The 17,856-nt window shown below is 36.4% G+C and overlaps 2 protein-coding genes across 2 annotated transcripts; one reads left to right on the top strand and one right to left on the bottom strand.

Annotated features, from left to right (window-relative positions):
* The first annotated feature begins 301 nt into the window (after window positions 1-301).
* LOC143590788 (uncharacterized) lies at window positions 302-673 on the top strand. Its single transcript, XM_077071157.1, has one exon. The coding sequence runs from the start codon at window positions 302-304 to the stop codon at window positions 671-673; it is 372 nt and encodes a 123-aa protein (XP_076927272.1).
* Window positions 674-3,572: 2,899 nt separating this feature from the next.
* On the bottom strand, window positions 3,573-9,560 carry LOC143590787 (uncharacterized). The gene is made up of 3 exons (XM_077071155.1): window positions 8,774-9,560; window positions 8,304-8,402; window positions 3,573-3,685 (listed from the first exon to the last, which is right to left on the bottom strand). The coding sequence occupies exons 1-3, from the start codon at window positions 9,558-9,560 to the stop codon at window positions 3,573-3,575; spliced, it is 999 nt and encodes a 332-aa protein (XP_076927270.1).
* Window positions 9,561-17,856: the final 8,296 nt, after the last annotated feature.

Below are 17,856 nucleotides of genomic sequence, written 5' to 3'. Positions count from 1 at the left end.
TGTTAGCAGGGCTAAGGATGACAAAAAGAATCTCGGTACAACGCATCAGAGCTCACGTGGACTCGCTGTTAGTAGCCAACCAAGTCAAAGGAGACTACGAAGCCAAGGATCACAAAATGACAGAATACTTGAAAAGACAAAAGAGTTGTTGCAGAGTTTCAAAGTAGCTGAAGTCGTACACATTTGCCAGGGGCTAAACAAAAAGGATGATACCTTGGGCAAACTAGCATATGTGGCCTTCGAACACTTGGAAAATGACGTCAAGGTGGAGACTATCAAGTGACCATCAATACTGGATGATATGGTCGCCAGCATAGAAACACCTGGACCATGCTGGATGACCCCAATCCTCCGATACTTGCAAGAGGGGATAGTACCAGAAGACAAGCAAGGGGCCCGCAGTTTGAGGATCCGGGCCCTCCAGTATGAAATCATATATGGGGCTCTATATAGGAGGTCCTACCTAGGCCCTTTGCTCAAATGTATCGATTATGGAGAAGCCGAATACGTCATCCGGGAAATCCATGAGGGTATATGTGGAATGCACATGGGAGCAAAAATGGTTGCAGCCCGGGTCATGAGAGCCGGATATTATTGGCCTACCATGTTATTGAGTGCCATTAGGGAAATACGGAAGTGTGACAGTTGTCAGATCTACGCCCTGATAACCTGAAAACCCAAGCTCAAACTTGTCCCAGTCAGTTCTTCTTGGCCATTTCAAAAATGGGGCTCGAAATAGTGGGTCCTTTTCCTGAAGGGTCGGGGAAGGCTAGTTCCTGGTGGTGGCTATCGATTACTTCACCAGTGGGTAGAGGCCAGGCCTCTAGCCACAATCACAGGACATCAGGTGAAGAGGTTTGTGTGGTAAAACATTGTTTGTCTCTTTGGGCCGCCTCACACCATCATTAGCGACAATGAGAAGCAGTTTACGGGGGGGAGTCTTTCGGTAATGGTGTAAACAGTTAAAGATCAAGCAGGTCTTCACGTCAGTCTGCCATCCCCAGGCAAATGGGCAAGTGGAAAGAGCAAACCTAAGCATTGTTGAAGGTATCACTGGCCGTTTGGTCAGGCAGCGGAGCTCATGGGTAGAGGAGCTAGCATATGTCCTACAGGCTCATCGAACCATGCCTAAGGTCAGCCATGGGGAGACACCTTTCAGCCTAACCTACGACACAGAGGCCATGATACCCGTGGAGATAACTTACCCACCAATAGAATGCATTTGACTAAGGCAGAAAATGAAAACGATCTCAGGTTGAACCTGAATTTCGCAGAGGAAAGGAGAGAGGCGGCGGCCAGGCGAGAAGTCGAGTATAAGAAAAATATGGAAAAAATAATACAACTCAAGAGTAAGGGAAGTCAAGTTCAAGGTTGGAGATTTGATTCTACGAGAAAACGAAGCAAGTAGGCAAGAAAGTCAAGGGAAGTTGGGGCCTCGATGGGAGGGCCCCTATCAGGTCATCTGGGTCGGAGACAAAGGGGCCTATAAACTAGCATACCACACGGGGGAAGAAGTGCCTCGTATGTGGAACGCAATGCAACTAAGGAAATACTATGCCTAAGCCCCTAGTGAGGGGGGGGGAAGAGGCAACACACGATAGATGACCATTAGAAATTTTGTGACAACTAGCCACGTGTTCCCAAGAAAGACCTCTATAACCCACAATAACCTCTGCGGGAGGGAACCCGCAAAACGGGTCATTGCTAATGTGCTTTTTGTAATCTATTCGTGTAATATGACCCAGTTCTAATGACCTGAAGTTTATTTTTAAGTGTTTTTGATACCTTCTCCGAGAGGTCATTCATGTGTCATTCATAATTTTGAGAAACGTTAAAAATTGACTCATAAAAATCAAGAAGTTGTTCCCAAGAAAAACGTTTAGACAAGCTCACATCAAGTGGCAATTCTATACCCCCTATCATAAAAGATGAGGGGAAGGCCTCGCCGATAGGCTACATGGTTAACCAAAGCAAGCAAACGAAATCAGGAGATTTCCAAGTCACACACAATTAACACATAACACAATTAAAGCATAACACCATTAAGCGATTCAAATATCCAGTTTACCCCCCCCCCCTCCCTGGGGGGGAGGGGGGAAGACAAGAACGTGTAAACCTAAACCCTTAAGGGATAAATAGTACGATTATCCATACAAAACACATAAAACGCAAAAGAGGATCATAAAAAGGTAATAACTACCCATCGACGGCAACGACCACACAATCACGGGAGAGGAGTTGGAGGATCAACCACGGAGGACAAAGCCTTGATCTCATTCACGGACACATCGGGGGTGGTTGAGAGCTGCTTTAAGATCGGGGGCTCGCAAGTGTTGTAATCAACAAAAGCCTCCTTGGCCTCCACCTCGGCATTTTCTTAGAAGGTCGGAAACTCAAGAATGGGGAGCCCTTTAGCCTGATAATCATAGCCTTCCTTCAAACCGTGTTGAAACCTCGATGCGAAGACCGCCCTGTACAAAACATCCCGGACCTGTCAAGTTTCATGACAAGACTTGGCCCGCTCAAACACCTGTTTGAAACCCTCCACCACCATCCAAGCACGATCGGCTTTAAGACTATCACGCTCCTGCCGCAATTCCTCACACTCTTTGCGAAGACCTTCAATCAACGGATCCTTCTGAGCCCGGATTTCAACCACCTCACACCTCAAAAGCTCACGCTCCTCCTGCTCTCATTTAAAATTAGCTTCCAACTGCCAGTAAAGCCATTAACGATCAGACTAGTTGCAAAAAAAGGAACACTTACCTCTTGAAATTTCTCATGGCTCGCCTGGGCTTCAGCATACTGAGATTCTAAAATGGCAACCCGCTCCTGGGAAGCAAAGAGATCTGCCGTCCACTGGATGTCCCGATCCTGGGACTTCTTCAGATTAGCTGCCAACCAGACATCTCCAAAGCTTTCTCCTCAGCCAGTACAATCTGCTGCCTCAGACCCTGGATCATTTGTCTGCCTTTTTCAATAGTCTGCTCCAATGTATGAATCTCCTCTTGGTTCTTTTGCAATGGCTGGTCTGCATCAATCACAGCTTGACGAGTGGCGACACCTAAAGCTAGGGTCCGGTACATATGCGTCCCGAATTCACTCACAAGATTATTCACACTCATGGCCCGGATATGTGCGAAATCCACCGGGGGAATAACCTCAGTAAGAAAGTCATGAGCTTGTTGGGGAGTAAGCACAGATGAGCCAGCATCCAAGTCCCATTTGGGGACAAACAATTTGATACTAGTTGGTCTCTCAGTTACATGGGAAGGAAGGTCTTGGGGAAGCAATATGGGATCCTCGGGATGCTTACCCTTGGGATCAGCCTGGGCGGAACAAGAACCAGTACCTTGATGTCCTTCGGTGGAAGTGACCATCGGGAATGCAAACTCAGAATCCAGATCAACAACCTAAGCGGGAGAAGTCACAGGACGAGATTAAGACGACTGGCCCAGGTAGGGACACTTGGAACTCCTCAAACGATTCTTCATAGAGGCATCAAAAACGTCCGACAGCGGGTTCTTACGTTTGGGGATGTCGTCCACGCTAAGAAACGAATCCGGGTTGGATCAATCTAAGGAAGCCGATTTGGTCTCTGAAATAGTCACCGACGTCACAGGAAGGCTGACAAACTCAGCAGTCTTCAGAGAACCTTTTTGCAAAGCCTCCGTCAAGCTCATCTCTGTACAGAAAAGAAAACAATGTCATAAACTTCAAAATAAACGACCAAGTTGTATAAACCATTGAACATAGCAGAACGAGGACCTCGATCGCCCTCGAACATAGCAGGACGGGTAGAAGGATCCGACCGTGACTCAATCCAGCCATATACAATAACGGTTCGGGATAGGTCATAGCCTCTGTGGGGTTATTAACGAGCAAGTTGTACAAATCATCTTGGTTCGTGGGAGGACGAGGAGCTATATCACGAATAAGGGAATCCGTACGACGACGGCTATGAAGACCCGAAGCAAAGTTAGGGGAAACAAAGAAAAACTATTCTTCCACTCTTTGGGATAGAATCCAGTGGGCATCTTCGAGTAACACGAGGGCTGTTTTTCCATCGGACGGCGCTCAAAAGTGAACCAATCACCGTCAACCTTAAGACGATAGAATCGACGGAATAAAGGTACTGTTGCGAAGCCTCCCATGGCTCGGCAAGCAACCTCGAAATGGGTAACCCGTAAGAAACCTAACGGGTGAACTTGTGAAAACCCTAATTTATGGAACTTCAGCAAGGCCATTTGAAAATCGGTAAGAGGATAATGGATGTTAGCATACTCTAGGTTCTTTGTATACAACGTGATGAGATTAGGATGGCTGGTGGCCGTCTCGTGAGGTTCAGGCAAGATCGGAGATAGCGACAAGGGAATACGGTATCGTGAGCACAATGTAAGCATTTTATCTTTAGTAAGGACGGATGTAATCGAAGACAGGCCCTCATGACTCATGAAAGAAGAGAAGAAGATGAAAAATAAAGGTTTAACAAGCACTAACCTGATCAGGAAATAGGAAGATGAAGGGTCAGCCAAAAAAGGGGAGAGTCGTCGGAAAATTTGATGAGAGAAAAGAAGGAAGGATGGGTGAAGAGTTTATGGCGATAAGATGTTTAACCCAGAGTATAATTACAGCGTGGGGAGGCGTGCAGTTCAATCTACGCCACACATTTTACCACCTTAACCATGGACTGAGGATGGGCCAGGAACATTTTGGATCTAAGGAAACGCAAAGGTGGGCCTCATCTGCGAGGTAGGCCAAACGTCATAGATCCAGAATAAGAAGACATAGGGAACAAGATGGAAGATGGGTTTGGACCAAATCTGTCACCTTTGTCATAAATAAAAAAAATAACAGACTGGGGGACTTGAAGATACTACATCAGATTCGGCCTAAACAAAGCCCAAGAAGTGAAGCCCAGCCCAATGGTATCCAGTGCACTCCAGACAAGAGCCTAGGTCAACGACCGACCTGTCCCTATTAGTCTGGACGTTGCACAGAACTGAGGCTTACGTACTCCTGGAGTGAAGGAAGTGTCCAGCGGACAATAGCCAGCTCTCTGCCAAAGTCAGGAGGAAGAGGAGAAACCAACGGACAATAGATGAGACCCTATGAGTAACAGTCCGGGGAAAGATTCCTCCGAGACCCTATATATGTGTACATCCTTTTTGTAATATGTAGGCAGAATATCAATAATAAACTACGCTTCATTCTCATGGTCATCTCACACTAAAACCAAGAACACCTCACACACAAAGACACTTGATTCTGTAGTGATTTCACTTGGTGTTTCTACAATCGTATCGGTGGGAAACTGGGTTGATCACTAATAAAAATCTCACAAGGTATATAATATATCAAAGGATTTCAAGAAGCAAATCAGCTTATTTATTTCAATGTGATTTTATGGATATGTACTAAAACTCTAGCCTTTAATACAGGTAGAGAGAACAATAAATATGTAAAATAATAACGAGATACTATCTAAAATTAGTACAATGTTCAAAATGCATTGATCGTATCGACGGCAACCGAGTGATCACTAATAAAAACCTCACAAGGTATATAAAGGGTTGTTTGGTTTATGGATTTCAAAGAAAATGCATTAGCGTTAGAAAATTTTCAATTCCAAATTATTTTGGTTGTTAAACAAGGGAATTAGAATTGGAAAAGATTTAACCATTTGATGGAATTCAACTTTCCTTCCGATAACCCAAAGATTTTCAAACATTCTTGTGGAATGTTTAAACATTACCAAAAAGCCCTCAGCTTAGATAATCCAAATTTAAACCAAATCCAACAATCGGAATCATATTTTTTTCTTCACAAGAAAACATCGTAACACACTCTCCAATAGAATAATAAGACATTACCAAAATGCCCTTCTATAATAAACTTTTGCCCCATGAACCCAGTATAAATAATCTTCGAATCAAAATTTCATTTGCAGCAATAAATTCTAAACATCAGTAGCCACATGGAAATTGATTTTTTTTCCTTTTGTCGGATGACGAACGACTAAAAGCCCAAAAAAACTGGAGGATGATTTAAAGGCTATTTTTGTCATATGCTATATTTAACATTCCAATTCCGTTTATATGCATACGACCAAACACATTAGAGTTTATAAACGGAATTAATTCCATTTCCTTCAAATTTCAATTCCTCCAAAGCTTTCCAATCCCATCAATAACTTTTTGTGAGCCAAACGTCCCCTAAGTTGCATCCTCCTGCATTCTTGTTGCGACCATGGGCATAATATAACATTTTGATGACGCACTTCCCACTATGGATCGGCATGAGCCGTCTTTGTATTAATGACGGTATGTGTCGAAGTTGGGCTTGGGTGGAACTTGGACTGTGTCAATTGGTTAGCATGAGTTTATAAGTTCAGTAAGACTGAGCGAGGCAAGTTGATTAAGGATGCAAATCACACGTTTTGAAGTAGCAAACCATTTCCAATACCCTTAAAACATCATTCTGGAAGCAATTTAGCTAGATGGCATCAACGGGTCTATAACAAACGTCATGCAATGTAGTTAAGCTGGAACACTTTAATGATGGGGTTTAAGCATTCCCAAAAAAAAAATAAAGGTTGCAATTTTGATGGCAATGCTAAATGTGTTTGATGTTCTCACCAAACCATACCCTAAGGAAACTAAAACAAATGAAAAGAGTGATTACAATGTTTACCAACACATTGAAACTGCAAGAGAACTACGGAATAGAATTAATGTTTTCGAAGAAAGATACTTTAGTAAAGGCCTAACAGGTAAGAAATTTGTACAATTAACTCGATCCATATAAAATGATTTGTTCACATCCAATCAGGAACTATATGTAATAAAGAAAGTCTTTTTGTTTAAAAGCCAAAGTAAGGAGTCAGCTTAAAAGACTGCATAGCAACAGCAACAGCCACAACCACAACACCAGCAATGCCTACAACAACTGATACAATCGGGATTGATCGTCGCCTAGTCAGGATGTTACAACCATGGGTGTAACACCTTGTCCCAAGTTGCTTGGACAGTTAAATTGCTTTTCAACCACATTTAACTTGCATTGCTTTTCTGCACACACAAATCGACTGCTTGTTTAAATGTATTAAGCTCGGTACCTCGATCTATTAGGATTAATTCTTGACTCAAACAAGTCGGCTTGGGTTGAGCCGAGTTCATCAACAAGTTGGTTGGTGATTAAGAGATTAAGCAATGTAAATTGATGTATCTTGTTCTCTAGTTAGGAGTTAGGACTTCACAGTCATAACATCATCATCCAACTTAAATATTTACCTTACACTTCACCAGTACCACGCACGAGATAAAAGAACTGATATTGTCTTGTGCTTTCAGCAGTAGTCCATGATTTTAGTCTCTGTATGTGCTATCCATGGCAAAGCAGTTCACTACTACTTCACTGATATTGCGTTGTGATTTTCCATCAATATATGTAATATTTTCTGACATGCTTGCTGTCGAATGCAACAAATTTACTCTCTAATTTCTTCCTTGTTACAGAATAAATGATGTCACAAAATTATAAAGAAAAAACCAGCACCTCTGTACTTAAAATTTTAATACATAAACTGTATGTCTCCAGTTGAGATGAAGCCTTCAATATCTTGCTTCATTGCAAGATCTTGGTTAGTCAAGACTAATTTTGTCTCACATCCCTCTTAAATTTTCACAAACAGTCAAATCATGTGCCCCAACAATCTTGGTCAATATTCGATGACCAAACGGGTCAAAACAGGCACGGGTCAATACTGGAAGTTTATGATGGAAGTTTTAACTATATTTCGTTATTTTCAACCCAGTAAGAAAAACACATATGGCCAGACCGAAGTCCCAAACTAATGGTTGGTTTAATACTATCTGTTCCAAATTACACACTGGTATTAATTTTTAACTATTTAATATAACTGAAATTAAGTGAACATTTTAGATGCCATCAGAAAATGGTACATTGGTAGATAGGGTGTTCATAAGCCACTAAAACTGAATGAACCGCCTATACTGAAGAAAGTAATATATGCTATCCGGCTTACGGTTCAACTTTAGTGATTCGATGGTTTGCATTTCGGTTAAATATTTTGAACTAAGAACTGCCTGGGTAAACCAAACCGACCGTTATATAATATTATGAGATATATTATAATCATGATTAGTCTTTATTATATTTTTAGAACTAACACATAAATATGCTTCTTAAACTAAATAATTTTTGTCCAAAAACGGAAAAGACCAATACATAAAACAGTGAAACCAGCCGGTTCGGTTTGTGTTTTCACAAAAGCGTAATACCAGTTCGACCCAAAATTTTCATCAAAACCAGCCGAACTAGACCATGAACACCCTTAATGGTAGATGCAGCTGGCACCGCAGCCAAAACATTAAAGATAACTGTATGCCAAGAATCACAAAATACATGTAGCAAGCAAGCCACTTGAATAAGGACACAAAACAACATGTTTATAACTATTACAAAATAATAAAAGTATACCAAGATCCTTCCTCCACATATATATCTCATAATAAACATGTATACAAAAACTACAACAAAACTTAAACCACAAGTAAAAAGGTCCTGCAAAACCTTGATTCATTCAATCAAATGTTCCTAATTAGTAGTGTACTCTCTCATATTAGCCTCTTAAGTTTTAGTTACATGTATTCATAAACAATATACATACCTGAAGACCATCGACTCGGATCCACAAGCTAATAATCTCTCAACTTCCCAAAAAATTCACGCATCAACAACCTCGAATTACCCGCTACACGTCTACTTTCTTTAACAATATGGTCACATAACTGATGCTTTGGCTCGGGGCAAAACATTTTTAACTCGGTTACCGGATCTCTAACCTCATATTTACAATAAATCTGGCGTGCAGGCTGCACATGATCCCACCAAAACTCAGATAACGCGCGCTCTAACACCTTCCAATACTCCAAATCCCTATCTATCCTAATTATACTACTACCTTTGGGAGTCCAAACATAAAAATCCATCCAATCCCGGTTCAGTATCTCCATCAAGCCTTGAGCTTGTGGAACATAATTATACGGTACACCAGTCCACGGGAAACCCTTTCTCATATCGCCTTTATAAAACGGGCATTTGATTTCTAATATCCCTCTGCAAGGTAAAGCGTAAAGCTTTCTGTTAATTATTCCATCAGGGGACGCACCGAGCCAGCTGTGTTCTTGGTTTGAGCTCACATTAACTTGGAATTCAGATAATGTGACGGGGTTTCCGGTTATTAGTTTGTATCTCTCGAGTGCTTGGTGTTCTTTGATGTTGTTCCAGCACGTGGCGAGGTTCCCTGCGAACGGTTCGACTGCGCCTATCTTTTCTAGCCAGAGGAGGACCCTGCGGTTGGGCCAAAAGCCGACGGCTTGTGCGAATGTGCTGGCGGTGAGCTTGTGTGTTCTTTGGTCATGCCAGTTTTTGAACGGGTGTTTGAAACTGATTGATTCGAGAACAGGATGCTGGGTTGTGGTGCATAGAAATCTTGTGCAACAACAATAACCGAGGCGGTATGGTATTGATAGCATGATTGAACCATTTATTTATGTGGTTTGGATGAACCCTGAAACCACAAAATCTAATGAAGAATATATGTAACTTTGCATTGAGTGATGTTAAGGGCTAAACTAAAAGGGGTTTGGTTTTCTTATTTTAGGTGAAGCATTTTGTCGAACACCTGGTATGCATGGTTCCGGTTGAGACAAAACTTTAATGGAAGTAATTGGAAGGGTGGGATTGCGAGATATTGTTATTGTTAAAATATGCTAATGTATAAACTATAAAGAAATCGGGGATTTGGGGTGGTGATAGGCGAGATGCAATTGTGATGCCCGACAAATGAGATACTACGGGAAAATTGGCAGGTTTCTTCACTCCGTTTGCCAAATGCAAAATAACGCGTCGACTGTTAAAGAGCATTCACATCCCATTCCATATATTTTCCCTATAATTTAGCTAAAAAACACTATTCTACAAATTTATCTATCATTTTTCAAAATTCTTCCACATTCTATTCCCTATTCATATCCATAAATTAATTCTTTATTATTTTTTTCTCTTTTGTCTTATTATATAGTAAATGATGATTGGAAGATATGTGATATATTATATGGTATGGATAAAAAAGAGTCCCTATATTTAGGGATTTACTTTAGTTGTCATATAACGCATCCACATAATAGGGAATGGTATAGAGGTGATTTTGATGGTTTTCTTAAAATTTACCCTAAATTATATAGGTTTGACAACTTTAATGAATGGGTTGAGAATGCTCTAAAGAGACTATTAAACCGCCTCTAAATCAAAAAATTTAACTTGTAAAAACAGGATCTGCAGCCGTAAAACTTATGAACGAAGTGACACTAAATCAGCCAATTACGTTCGTTATGATATCAGTATTAAACACAGAAAATAAAATAGCAAACGTTCAGAATAACAGTGACTCGCATACCTTGATATAAATGTTAGCATATTTAAAGAAAATGCTTATTCGGTCAGTAAAATTCCGACATTGCAGTAATGAGTCAGCGCGAGTTTGGTTGATATCGACTACGTTCATTAAGATACCGGAATTAAAACTAAAATATAAATTAATCAAATTAACATTTGAAATATTTTAAAATGGCTTTTACTTAGTTGGTAAAATCATAACTTTACGGAGGTGATTAGACGAGAAATCTATAAGGTTTTATGAAATTAAAATTAACATATTTAAAGTTGATTAATATAATATGCTTAAGACTTGTATTATGAGATGAAGATTTATATAATATGCTTAAGACTTTGTTTTCTTTTCAACCTTTAAAAATCAGGTCTTAAAGAGCTTCAATATTTTTTTATAAAACAACACTAGGTTATGTACCCGTGTATTACACGGGTTGAACAATATAAATTTCGTAAGTCTTAAACGTATAAACAACAAAATGATAAAAATAAAACCGCCTAGTATATTACAATAGTTCAAAGCAAAATTATGGTTTTACATGGTTTGAAAAATTAAAAACTAAAAATCATAAATTGTTTTAAGCTTCTTAGCGTCAAAGTTATCACCTTTTTGACTTTGACCTGTTTTTCCAACTACTCTTTTGTAATCGACCAATCCTCATTGTTTATCCTTTCTTCAAATCAATCTCTGATACATAATAGAAAACTAATAAAAAAATATATAAGAAACTTACATGTCTTTACTCCAGAAATATACAATAATAGAGAATACGAATAAGGGAAAGTCATTAGTACTTTGAGTGGGATTACATTTGTCTACAATAAACCAAATGACAATTTAACAATTTTTCATAACATCCATGTCTATTCTACTTCCTAACCACAATTTACATATACTTTAAAAAAAACTACTATCGACACATTAATCTTTCTAAAAGGGTCTTCAATGTTCCAGTTCCTACACTAATCTACTGGGTACTCAAAAGTAATACTTTTCATAGATCTATATTAATGAATTTACCAAAAAAATTCATAAAAATTATGAATTTGTGCAAGTAAATTCAGCTTTCCTATGGATAAATATTATGATCTTAGACATAAGTAACCTCAAAAACATCAAAAAGTAGTTATTTTTAACACCATAAAGTAGGCCTAACAAAATGTTCTACATGGATTATAAAAAACAACCTTAAAAGATTACATATTTAACAAAAGACATAGAAATACTCCACGAAAAGCTATTGAAACGAAGAATACATATTTAACAAAAGACATAGAAATACTCCACGAAAAGCTATTGAAACGAAGAATACATCATTACCAGTAAGATAGATGCATGGTAAGATAGATACATGAAAAGATGTATCTCATAATTTAGGATTCAAGCATATACTTTTTAAATGTAGGTAATATTTTAATACCAAAATTTTATTTATATACAATACAAAATCTTAAGTTGATTTTTAAGCAATTAGCTATACATAGAGCATAATGATATTTTAGGTATTAGAATGTTGTAAATGGTCATTATTGTAGGTTTAACAGCTTAATAATACCAACATTCAAAATAACAAAGTCAAGCGTGCATCTTGAAATATCTTGAAAATGTTGTAAATCGTCTTCTATTATTGTTATATATTCATTATAATTCCTAGTTTCGTTATTGTTACAAACTACCTTGTTAACCATGTAAACCCGGAAATTTAATAATGCCATCATTCAAAATAACGAAGTCAACGTGTTTTCTAAACAAAATATCTTGAAACATATAAACAAACCATTGAATGATGGTTTTGATTTTAATATCTTAATCCAATATAACCTTGATAAAATGATGAACCAAAACTCAATTTCTAACTGATTATCACCAGATTTCCTAAAAAAATCAAATAATAATAGTTATTGTAGTAGTCATATTAACAACAATAATAATAAATTTAGCTTTTATATGTAGAAGAAAAAACAACCCCACTTGCTCTTATCCACAAAATTTAAAAATAGGTTATCAATCAATCGGTATTAATTCAAAAATAATCAAATTACAATGTGGGTTCGATAACACAATAAAAATGTAGTAAAGTTTTGTATTGTTTTCAGTTAGGTTGTAATCAACATAGAAAGTGTGATTCAAAAATAACTAATTATTCAAGAGAATCTTATTTGCATGGTATATTGGACCAATGCAATGTATAACTTAGATATCCTTTGTGAATGAGACATGTTTCATAACCTCAATATAACAACTCGGTTTTATCAGTTTATATAGCCCGACCCGTTTCATTTTCGAGAAATTTTATATATAAAATTATCGTGTTTATCGAGAAGATTAATTATTGTTATATTATTGTTTAGTTACTTATAATTTATATAATTATAACTTTCACATTTTGATAAAATTAACCCAAACTAAAACTTTAACTCAAATTGCTTCCACCTTAAATCTCTGGGGACCATAATGTAAATACTATATATATTATTATATTAAAATTCCAACTCAGTAACCCATGTACCAAACCCGATCCATTTCTTAAACCCATGACCTGTTTACTTAGCTTGGACCTTAATCTTCGCTTCAAAATTGGAAATTGATTAATGTATGGTGATTTTCTTGCCTAAATAGTCATCGCCGACATTGTTAATTAAGAAAACGAAATCAAAACTTATACGTATTAATATTTTATCAAAACCGTCTATACCCGTTCATGTATATTCAAGGTAACGACCACCAAAATTCAATTAAACCTACATTCACCATTCTTAAGATATCGCCAATAAAACCCTTAATCTCAATTGAAGTAACATCAACTAGTATTCGTATTCAGGATCGTTTTAGGGCCGCCGCTTGCCGTTCTTAATTCGTTATCAAGAATCAGTGAATCGGGTAATTAAATATATGGATCAAGTTCGTCTTTGAATCCTCTCTAATAACCCCAATGTTAATTTATCGATCGATTAGCGATTTGATAAATTGGAAAGTTTAGGGTTCTAACTGATTTGGTATCTTAACTGTTTGTATATAAAGTTATGTTCTCATTCTTTACCAAACTGACCGCCCCCCCAGCTCAGCTGGTCTTGGGTGCGTGTCTTAACACTCTGAACCGGTTGAGGCCCAGGTTCGAGCCTCGGCCAATTCTTTTTTAGTTCTTTTATTTTTTTAAGTGTTTCAAAGGATCAAATGATTATTATATTAATATTAAATATTAAATAAACGTTATTCTATTAAAACCGACAATAAACCGATCTTTTTTCTGAACTTTGGTTAAAAGCAATATATATATATATATATATATATATATGTAATGGTTAATTAAAGAGTTTTAATATATAAAAATAGTTCTAATCTAAAATATATATTTAATAAGATATTGTTAATTAATATAGATATTTGAAACTTATTGTTAAAATCATGTATTAAAACTATAGTTCAAGTTTTTATAAAAGTTCATAAATTTATATAAATATTGTTATTATTTATTACTGTATTTACCTATAAAGAAGTTTTTACTAATAATAAGAATATACATAAAAACATAAGGTGTATTTTTAGTTTTAAATAAATTTATTTAAAACGAATCTTTATATATAAACTATAAAATCTTTATAAATATTTATTTAAGTATTTTTGGGTACTTATATAATTAAATCATATTATATATGATAAAACTTTGATAATAAAATTAATAATAAATCTATTTTAACTTTCGCAAGAACCCGTTAGATCATTAAATCCCGAATCTCTATCTATTTTTAGTTTCGTTGTTGTATTCTTATTTAATTCCCGTAATTATTTTTACTTAGGAAATTCGTTTGTTGGTATACCTCGTCGAGCGTGGTTTATCGTTTTCTTGTCTTATTCATTCCCGCTTTGCTCACTTGATCAGGTGAGTAATCACTCCCCTGTTTTACTTATTTTTAAACGTTTTGGGGACATGTGCTTATCTTTATATATTTAACTATTATCTAGTATTCAAAACCGCAACTGTTAATCCTTGTGTGTATATCAGTTTATGCTTAACTTGCTATTTGCTTGCTTACTTTATTTGAACGTTGTTTGCTTACTCTGGCAACCGATGTCCATTCTTAAGGCGACGGTTTAGTCCTTGCTTTGGTAACCAATGTCCATTTATATGGATTAGTTGAGCCCTTTCTTTATGGTTTGCTTTCTTTCTGGATTGTTTGATTGATTGTTTATGTGATATGGCTTAACTATTTATTCTCACATGAACAGTTTGCATCTTTCTTTATATACTATATATTATTATTGTTGTGTCTTAAACTGGTGTTTTACTCACTCAACATGTGTTGTTGACAAATATTCTATTTTATACGCGTATGCAGGTTATCGTAGAACTTAATGCAGCTTGGTGAAGACTTAGTGAAGAATTTAGTTAGAAGAATATTTTAATCAAGAAATATAAAATTTGTATTGTTGTATGAATTATGTACTTGTTTGTATTTGATGTATTTGATAATTGAATTAAATTAATAGATATTGTCATTTAAATATTTCATGTTAGTACCTTGAGAGCTGTGACAATCAGCTCACGCCCTGACATTTCCGCCTTAAGTTGGGGTGTGAGAGATTGGTATCAGAGTCGAAGGTTTAAGATAGGTTGTTAGTGGTGCCCTAGTAACATGCTTAGGAGCCCCGTACGTGCTTATTTTTTTACCTGATGTGTTCTATTTGATTGTTACAGCTTACGTAATTGCTTGTTAGATTAAGTACTTATTTAACTGTTTAAATAATGATTATTCTTATTATTATATTGTTATGCACACACACACACAACTCCGAGGCTATGCCTCAACCTTCAAAGAAAATTTTTCATAAATGTTTTAAATTAAATTATATTGCCTTTTATTTTTGGGAAATTCCTTAAGAATTCCCTATTTTTTTTTACTCCTTCATCTTAAGGCTAGGTAGCATGACAAGTTCCTCTCGACCAAAGAGTAACACAACTGTCATACGACCGACATCTTAGGTTGTTTTTAAATCGAATCCACGGTGATTCGTGGCTTAAATTCGGTAACCTTCCGATTATGGTTTCTACATTATTTTTCATGGTTAGTCGGGAATCCCGACTATTTTCTCACTTTGTTTTATGTTTTTGTTAGGGTCATCCTATGTGGTGATTCACGAGATACTCCAATTACCCAAATTTTATTTCGTTAGTTCGTTATTTAGTTTGGTCGTTTAAAACGCCATGTAACGCTCATCGGGCCGACAAACTTCATTGCATTGTTAATTCGTTATTTAGTTGGGACAATCAAATTGCCATGTAACACTCATGGGCTGTCCAACTCAGTTATTTTATTCGTTAGTTCGTTGGGCCATTCAAATTGCCATAGAAAGCTAATGGGAGGCTAACATCCACAATTTATATTTCGTTAGTTTATTGTAAACTTAATTAAATAAAAATCTAAATTTTTAAATTGACTTTTCTCCTCGTGTAATCATCACACTTTAATCATATTGACTACACCATCTAAAAACTATTTACGCTATATACCCCTTACCTTATAAACTTTATCTTTATTCCTCATGATACGACACAAATTCCCCATTTCTTAAAAACAAAGTTACTATAAAACAATTAAACTTGTATTATTTAAATGATTTCCGCAACTAATCCTTCATATTATAAATTGTTATTTTTGATCCTCATAGAATGTCTTCTCTAAGAAATTCACCGTCGTCCTCGACATCAATAATCTAGTTCTCATAACCATCGCGTGTACAACCAAGGAGTTAACTGCTGCAACCTCTAAAATATAAACTCAAATTCAATACATTAATGCAACCAATTCAAACTTGTTCATTATCTTCCTTGATAAAAATTTTAATTAATTTACCCCTACTCATCCTCGCAGCAACAACAACAAATGCAAGTCTAATCATAAAAACTATGATGTTAATCAAATCAATCATAAACCTCGACAAAATCAAAGTATCCCGAGCAAGAAACTCTTCATCGGTATTTCACTCGTTATGCCCCACTAGTAACTTTCATCATTCGACTCTATCCTCATGTCGTTTTTTTTTCACCCAATGTGATCGCTTCGATCGTCCTTGCATATACCACACCCGCAAGCTCAAGTTTACCAAACCTACTCTAACCAAACCACCCTCTTGCAAACCATTCACGCTCAAGTTATTCAAGCAATGCGGAATCAATCCACCTCAACCGCTCAAGCTCTCATGGATCAAATTACTCAATATGCTCAAGTTTCAGGGTTCCAAGACATGTGCAACTGAAGATTTAAGCTACTAAGAAGACTTTGTCGCTTGTCGTATTCTATCTTAGTTGAATTATATTTTTGCTTCGTATCGACTATCTAATAAATTTTGAATTAATGTTTTTATAAATTTTTTAAATACTAATTAAGATTTCCTATTATTATGCCTCTCGAGTAGAGTTTAAAATTATCATATGGTGGTTTTATAAAATTCCCCATTCTTAATCACCAAACTATTAACTTTTGTTTATTTAAAAACATCTCACTTAAAATCTTTTCCCTAAAGGATTTCTATTATTAAAATTATATTTTCACATGTTTTTGTAAACCCACACGATAAGACAAGTTATGTGGACCATCCGACGATCTAAATAATTACGGTCCGGAACATATGGTCCGGAACATAATTATTGAAAGCCTCGCATGGAAATCATGATGCGTAAGATTGTGTGTTATAATAAAGAACCGAAAGTGGTTGAGATAACGGTACAAATGTAAAGATGATAAGGACATGGTGGATACACCGCAGGTACATCCTATATATAAGTGCCCTTATCGGATTTGCATTTAGAGCGTTGTTTTGACTACTCAAAGTTCTGTACTATGATAAATTTTTAAATTTTATTTAAAGTTTTTCTTTTCCTCAAATACTTAATGGATTTGTTATGGTATCCTTTAATTTCGGGATGAAATTCCTTAAAGTAGGGAAGACTATAACAACTCGGTTTTACCAGTTTATATAGCCCGACCCGTTTCATTTTCAGGAAATTTTATATATAAAATTATCGTGTTTATCGAGAAGATTAATTATTGTTATATTATTGTTTAGTTACTTATAATTTATATAATTATAACTTTCACATTTTGACAAAATTAACCCAAACTAAAACTTTAACTCAAATTGCTTCCACCTTAAATCTCCGGGGACCATAATGTAAATACTATATATATATATTATTAAAATTCCAATTCAGTAACCCATGTACCAAACCCGATCCATTTCTTAAACCCATGACCCGTTTACTTAGCTTGGACCTTAATCTTCGCTTCAAAATTGGAAATTGATTAATGTATGGTGATTTTCTTGCCTAAATAGTCATCGCCGACATTGTTAATTAAGAAAACGAAATCAAAACTTATACG

This window comes from Bidens hawaiensis, unplaced genomic scaffold, assembly GCF_021521415.1.
Source record: "Bidens hawaiensis isolate Kalapana, Puna unplaced genomic scaffold, B.hawaiensis_p1.1 tig00038995_1, whole genome shotgun sequence".
NCBI classification, from domain to species: domain Eukaryota; kingdom Viridiplantae; phylum Streptophyta; class Magnoliopsida; order Asterales; family Asteraceae; genus Bidens; species Bidens hawaiensis.
The sequence above is the reverse complement of the archived record's forward strand: the minus strand, read 5'-3'. Positions and strand labels throughout refer to the sequence as shown.

Excerpts from the sequence above, each read along its gene's own strand:
- LOC143590788 (XM_077071157.1), top strand. The coding sequence starts at position 302 with ATGGTCGCCAGCATAGAAACACCTGGACCATGCTGGATGACCCCAATC.
- LOC143590787 (XM_077071155.1), bottom strand. The coding sequence starts at position 9,560 with ATGCTATCAATACCATACCGCCTCGGTTATTGTTGTTGCACAAGATTT. Across the intron at positions 8,403-8,773 it reads AGAAAGTAGACGTGTAGCGG|TTATCTTTAATGTTTTGGCT; the intron begins GTAATTCGAGGT and ends CTTGGCATACAG. Across the intron at positions 3,686-8,303 it reads GAAAATTTTGGGTCGAACTG|AGATGAGCTTGACGGAGGCT; the intron begins GTATTACGCTTT and ends TTTTCTGTACAG.